Source organism: Pangasianodon hypophthalmus, chromosome 29 (assembly GCF_027358585.1).
Source record: "Pangasianodon hypophthalmus isolate fPanHyp1 chromosome 29, fPanHyp1.pri, whole genome shotgun sequence".
Taxonomy (NCBI): domain Eukaryota; kingdom Metazoa; phylum Chordata; class Actinopteri; order Siluriformes; family Pangasiidae; genus Pangasianodon; species Pangasianodon hypophthalmus.
Window position 1 is genome coordinate 5,693,614 of NC_069738.1, and position 7,249 is coordinate 5,700,862.

General features: G+C 35.5%; 1 protein-coding gene across 1 annotated transcript; it reads right to left on the reverse strand.

The window, feature by feature from the left end:
- Positions 1-887: 887 nt before the first annotated feature.
- Positions 888-7,249, reverse strand: LOC113543750 (C-type lectin domain family 4 member A-like). The gene is made up of 8 exons (XM_034301482.2): positions 7,183-7,249; positions 7,015-7,083; positions 5,646-5,765; positions 4,949-5,038; positions 4,601-4,672; positions 1,977-2,131; positions 1,748-1,860; positions 888-1,619 (listed from the first exon to the last, which is right to left on the reverse strand). The coding sequence occupies exons 1-8, from the start codon at positions 7,208-7,210 to the stop codon at positions 1,457-1,459; spliced, it is 810 nt and encodes a 269-aa protein (XP_034157373.2). The 5' UTR covers positions 7,211-7,249; the 3' UTR covers positions 888-1,456.

The window sequence follows — 7,249 nt, forward strand, 5'->3', positions numbered from 1 at the left end:
CACTAACTGGTGTGAAATTTGAAAAAGAAAACTCACTAGAGTTTGTAGACTAGCAGTTTAATGAGAAACAAATGTTTGATTCTGTTGCACACTTTTATGCTGCGGTGTTTCTGTCAGTTTTAATTTGAGCTATTGTTTAGTAATGCAGTAAGACTTGAAATTATATATATTATATATACTGTATGATCAAAATATGTTGGTTATAAACATAGACTTGTCCTAATAAGCTAAGTGCTTAATAAAAAGTACTTCAGTTGAATTCATACAGGTTTTGAATATTGATCTCAAATCCTCGAAATTTGTTTGTAGATGTTAAAATGTAAATAAAGACCACTTTACAAGTCCTGTAAGTTTTAGTCTACTTATAACTTCACTGAAAATATGAAACAGTGTGGGGAAAGCTAGTTCACTGTGCATTTGTTGTGCATCTCTCACGACAACGACTACTGCAACAGTGGGTCTTAATTTGTCCTGCAGTATTTTTTTTTTTTTTTTTTTTTTTTGTTAGATCTTACTTGTGGTTGAGTTTACTAGGAAGCATGTTGTACTGTTGTAATTTTTTTTGTGTGTGTGTTTTATCTATATTTGAACTGAAGTTTGGGATGTGCTGCCTATGCCCTATGCAATTGCCCCATGTGGGATTAATAAAGTAGTAAACAAACAAACAGCCTTGATTGATTGAACAAGCATGGGGACAAAGAGTCCATTTCAAAATGTAGCATCAGATGACAAAAACTGTAAAACTGACCCTGGATTGGGGTGTTTTCTGTCTTCTGTTTAATGCTTTTTCTGCTGTTCATAACCCAATATTGCTGCATTAGAACTGAAATTCTTACATTATGCAAATCGTCTATAACATAAAACACACACATTATATTTTCAAGCCATGTAAAATTTTATTAATTCTTAAATTTTCCTTAATGGTTTTCAAAGCAACTTAACATTCTATCTAGTTTTAGCGAACATAAAATGGACACACCTCATTCATAAGTATATAGAAATGGGTGACAAATTAAAGGAAAATCTGTTGCTGTGTCACACTGTGGGGGTATTCCAACTGAGGGAATAACTTTTGAAAGAAAGTTATTGTTCATTCCTCCACTACAATTTGAGAGACTTCCATAAGGCAGCAGGAGAAAATCTACATACATCACCTCATACCATCTTCTAGTGGTTAAGACAAGCTAAAAATACAATGACATTTTTACAATGCCGAAGAAAAGTGAAACATAATAGATTCTGTAAAAAATTTACTTCTGTCATACTTCTGCATTGTTACCTTGTATTTAAATTAAAAGCTGGTTGTCTACATGTTTAAAAAAATAAATTACAGGTAGATTTAATGTTAGCTCTTTCACAATACCAAATATTTAGACTCAACAACCAAAAATTATCCTCTTTTCTCAAAAAAAAACAAATATATTCAGGCACAAATGCAAGTGAAAAGAGAAGTCTTTTACTTTTCACAGATGCACCTTTTTATCTTATGACAAGAAGCATCAAACCATTTATGTGTTTCACCCTTCTCATGCCCCAGAGCGGCACAGTTCTCTCCAGAAGGGTCCTCTTCTTTCCAGTTATCAGGCTCATGTGGTCCCTCTGGAGCGCTAAACCAGAACCTTCATAGATAAGAAAAACTGTAATCAATTAATTCAGTTCAAACGTTAGTATATGCTTTGCTGGAGCATCTTTAAAAGGAACAGTAAAATGAGTTTATAGAGTGTGTGTGAGTGAACACGGCTCTTACGTCACACCCGTCTCATGTAAGGGCCGGCTGTTCACCCACATCCACTTTCCCTCAGTCTCCAGGTCATTCAGGCCAATCCAGTGTGTTTCTTTAATTTGTGAAGATACAAAATCCTAATGTAGAAAATAACATGACACATAACTTACACCTGTAACCAATGCAAGTGAAATAGAGACAAATAATTAACTTTTATCATAAACACTGGAAAGAGAAGAACCACTACACTAACCTGTTCAGTTTGGCTGGTTATAATCACCAGGTGGCCTCCTTTCTCCACACAGTAATCTCTACTCTGTGTCCAGGTCAGTTTGTTAGTTGAGAAGTAGTAACACTTTAAACCAAGAGACTTCCATCCTTCCTCACAGTGTCCGCTGTTTTGATTTGCTTTTGTCAAGACAAGATGAAGAAAAATAAAAGCAGTGATGAAATGAGACTGTGGAGAATATTTATGCATATATAGCATGACATTGCTTTGACTTTTTTCATATGGCTATAAAATTGGCATGAGTAATATATTCCACATATTCATAATGCATTTATATGATGTACTACTGAAACAAAATGAATATAAAGCCTGTTCAAATCATATATATATATACACACACACACATATACATATATACATACATACATATATTTTTGAACAGTCTTAAAATACAATAAGTGGAGACAGGAAAAGTGCAGGGATATAATAGATGCATGAAACACAGCAAAGCTATGGTTAAATGATGCACCGATGAATTTTATATGCATTAAATGTTATTTTTATGAAGCATCTTAATAAGCAGGGGAATAAGCCTTACTTAGGGCTACTACAGAGATTTTAGCTCAGTGTACTGTGTTCATATCATCATTCTAGAGACTATCGCTGATGCTTATTTTTAAGTCCTGTGTTATGCTGCTACTGAAAAAAATTTATATAAAATGTTACCATTTAGTGGTGCCATTTACTGTAATTATAACTTAATCTGTTCATACTAAATTCTATAAAAGAATGGTTATGGATATGAATTTGGAAAACAATGAAGATCTGTCTATACACTCTATCTGCTTATCTACCCATCACATCCATCAGAGACAGTTCACCACCAGACCAACAGAGGGCCCCTCCCCCAAATACTAACAATCTTTTTCACGTCACATTCAGTAATACATAGTAATATACAGTCAGACTATATATAGCACTTCAGTTCACTTAATAATTGCAAAGCCTAACGAAAACCCATTGTGTAGGTAATGAGCCATTTATCTATCTGTGTTTTGCAGTGTTTTTGACTCTTCTCTGTGTTTGATCCCTTTTGGATCTTGATATTCTGGATATTGTCTATGACCCTGGACTGTGTTTGACTCCTGAGTTTGGACTGTGGACTTTTATTATCTATTCAGCAGCCTGTCTATCTAACATTCTTAACCTGTTTTTATAGTATTCAAAAACAAATATACAGTTGTTTTTAAAGTATACCAGAAAGTCCAGTGTTGCAACTTCAATTTAAATTTTTTTTAATGGGATATTTTTCTGCTCATTTCAAAGTGACTCTCTACAGAAATAATATTAAAATATTTAGATATCCTCACAATAAATAATAATAATAATAAAAAGTTTAAAATAAGCATAATATTCACCCTCCTTTACTTTAGCAATCTAAATTTGGACTAGTATTTAAATCTTTAGAGCTTACACTAAATATGTTAAACAGGGAACACCTGTGTTAATTTTACATCCACCTGTGTCCAATTGTATGCTTGCACAATAAATATCCCTGTCTTTGGGAGGACTCACAACTACTGTCCAGTGGCAGATCAGATCAGTCCTGCCATCATGAAGACCAAGAAACTGCCCTTGAAGCTTCCAGAAGGTTATTAAAACATCACCACAACTCTGAACCTTCTTAGGAGCAATGTGAAATCCATTATAATAAAGTGGAAAACATATAGCATGGCCCAGACAGTACTAAGATCAGGCCAAACTCAGTGCTTGGGCAAGAAGGTCAAGTGTAAGATAAGTGTCCAGGAGTCCAGCTACAACACTGAAGTGGTTACAGAGCTCACTGGCTGAGATAGGAGAACCTGTGCAGGCCTCAACATCATCATCAGCTCTTCACAGATCCAGCCTCTTTAGAAGAGTGGGTGAATGATTATTATTGAATGATTATCAATTAAGCAGTTTTTGGATTAAAAAAAAAAAAATTATACTAAAAAATTAATTAAATTTTATTTCTGTATAGTCACCTCAAAAGGATCAGAATAATCATATACTTATTTTTGAAGTGAAGTGAAGTGACTTGTGGCCAAGTATGGTGACCCATACTCAGAATTTAACCCATCTAAGTGCACACACACAGTAGTGAACACACACACACACACACACACACACACACACACACACACACACACACACACAGACCGTGAACACACACCCGGAGCAGTAGGCAGCCTTTTTTGCTGCGGCGCCCGGGGAGCAATTGGGGGTACAGTGCCTTGCTCAAGGGTCTCACCTCAGTCGTGGTATTGAGGGTGGGAGAGAGCGCTGGTCATTCACTCCTCCCACCTACAATCCCTGCCGGACCCGAGACTCGAGCCCACAACCTTCAGGTTCACCTTCGGGTTGCAAGTCCGACGCTCTATCCATTAGGCCACGACTGCCCCCTAGGCAACACTATTTCATGTTGCAATAGAGCAAAAAGGGAAATAATCATTGGGGGGTGAATATTTTCTGGAGGCTCTGTGGCTACACCCATCATATAAACACACCAACCCCCTGTTTAGAATATGGAACTACTGGTGAGGCTTCAATAAGATGTCTTGTGTGAGGGCTTTCTGATGATGGAAGTACAGGGGGGAGAAAAGCCTTACCATTGCATGCTGAAAGACGTCCAAGAACTTGCTGATTCTCCACCTTCAGTGCTTCATACAGTCTTTCTATCTCTAATGCAAAAGAGAAGAGTTTCTGATGCAAAAGTGTTTTAGATGATGGGAATAAACCGGAGAAAAGCCCAACAACAACAATAGTAATAATAATAATAATAATAATAATAATAATAATAATAGAGGCAATCAAATACAAGCACCTGGCATTGCTGGCATTTAAATTATGAGGCACCAGTGAGGAGGATGACTTCATAACTGTGAAATATTGAGTTCTGAAAATATCCAGCCACTGCAAGCTGCTAAAGCAAACAGGAAGCTCTTGAAACCACTTACCCTTGGCTTTGCGTTCCTGCATCATCAATGCTGTTGTAACGTTAGAATACTGCTCACTTAATATCTCATAGGAGACCACTTTATTGTGATCTGTTGAAAAAGAATACAAAGGGTTAAAGTCATACTTAGATCCATCCATTCATCCATCCATTTTCTGTACTGCTTATCCTACACAGTTTCACGGGGAACCTGGAGCCTATCCCAGGGGACCACCCAGAGGAAATTCCTGAAGCATGGGGAGAACACTCATACTCCACGCACACAGGGAGGAGGTGGGAATCGAACCACCAATTTATAATAATTTCTGCATAGAAAAGCATGTTTTAATGGTAGGATGACAGCAAGAGTCTCCAGTGTGCTTTGTAACAGTAACTAAGTGTTCTGCTTTAGGAGAGTCTTCAGGAAAGAAGACATTGTGCATTCCGGGTTCTAATTAACTTCAAGAGAGAGAAGAAAGGCTGGAGTAACATCTATGTCCTGGTGTTACTCGACAATGGAAAGACAACAACTGAAGGGGGAATTTAACACTGGTTCTGTAACTTGCAACTGAATTATCACAGGTTTTAAATAAGTTGGAATAAAAAATTTAATGAAAGTCTATATAGGTATGATGACTCACTTAATGTATCAAATGAGGCACTTTATTGTGAGTTGTTGAATGAGAACAACAATGGTAAAGATGATAAGCAATACTCACAAATGATCCCTACAGCACAGAGTGCTGAAAGAGCACCAAGCGTTAGGAGGAGACCAAGAGCACATATGATGATCTTTCCTGTTTTCTTGTTGTCTTTAAGCTCAGTGCGCTCATACCTACCTGAGAGAAAAGACTTTTTTATAGATCTTTGTCATATAGAGAGGTTCCTGAACTTAGTCCTGGGGATCCACTGCACAACTTCAAGGTTTCGTTAATACATGAGGCTTAAAAATTAGCTGATCATTCACATTTGTTAAGTTAGAAAACTTCATGTGTTCATATTTCTTTATTTTTTAATATTCAAGGCTCCTAGTCAAAACTGCTAATCAAATCTGACAAATGAAGCTAATTACACTACATAAAATGATAGCAAGTAAAAACATTTGGAATATAGGCAAATTCAAGTAATATTTCTTTTATTAGTAATTTTGATTGTTTTTAAACAAATATAAGATTATTAAGCCCATTTCTAGATTTTTTTTTTACTAATTTCAAGCTTAAAAAATTCCTCTTCTATTGGCAGATCATTTTGCTTATGCGTTTATTTTTAGAAAAAAGCAAAATGATCTGCCAATAGAATAAGACAGCATTAAGCTTGAAATTAGTAAATATGCCGACAAATAGGTTTAATGGCCTTATATTTGTTATGTAACATTCTCATGGTGAGAACCATTTGGTAACTTTTCCTTTATTCAGAGTATCACTTGCTAAGATCATTTTCATGCCATGTAATAAACAAAGTAATAGGTTAGAACTGTTTTTTTAATCACTAAAAACCCAAAAATGTTACATTCTCAAATCTGATTGGTCAGAAAGTGTTGGGTTTTTCTATAACAGCAGCTTTGACAGTAGTGCCGGCTGTAAATCAGAGATTTATTTTAATGTGAATATTAATTCATTCTTTTACAATATTGTTTCTACAGCAAGTCATTCAAAGGGACTAATATGGTGAACACTCCACATAATCTAAGGCTAATATTGAATGGATTAAAAACTGTATTATTTATTAACGAAAAATGCAGAATTGTTGATGTGGTAAAGTTTTCTGCGAGGAAATATTTATGTAACGTTAACAGAATGAGTCTCAGGTGTCGGTGCTTCGTAAATGTCAGTCAGTTTTCTGTTACGGGAAAGTCTTCAGGACAGAGGAATTTGCGCTTCCAGTTTTTCTGTAACATGACAAGCTGCATTTTTGTCTTACTTACTTTAAAATCCAGAAAAAAGAGAGGGAATGACTATTTATAGCTACTATAATGTAAGTAATAACAAGCATAAATTCTTCTCATGGATGTCTCTACTACAATTAAATGTAACTATAAATGGATAAAATTATAATTAGAATAAATTTGAATATCTAAACAAGACATACCTGGGCATGTTTTGTGTTTTGGATGCCGGTTCTGCATATTCACATAATCAGGATCCTCTGTTCTTGGTCCTAACAATTGAAAATTCCTTGTCATTTACAATGCCTGAATACATGCCATATTTAAATTAAAAAAATTTTATTTAAAAGTATAAAGTTTCAGATGCCTACCTGTTGGATAATTGCCTTTTTTTTCCATTTCCTAACCTGTGCTTCACAATACAGACTTAAACTGAGG

Bases quoted from the DNA above. Each gene is read 5' to 3' on its own strand.
- LOC113543750 (XM_034301482.2), bottom strand. From the start codon at position 7,210: ATGGAAAAAAAAGGCAATTATCCAACAG. The intron at 1,861-1,976 runs GTTAGTGTAGTG...TTTCTACATTAG, and splicing joins TAACCAGCCAAACTGAACAG to GATTTTGTATCTTCACAAAT. The intron at 1,620-1,747 runs GTAAGAGCCGTG...TTATCTATGAAG, and splicing joins TTACATGAGACGGGTGTGAC to GTTCTGGTTTAGCGCTCCAG.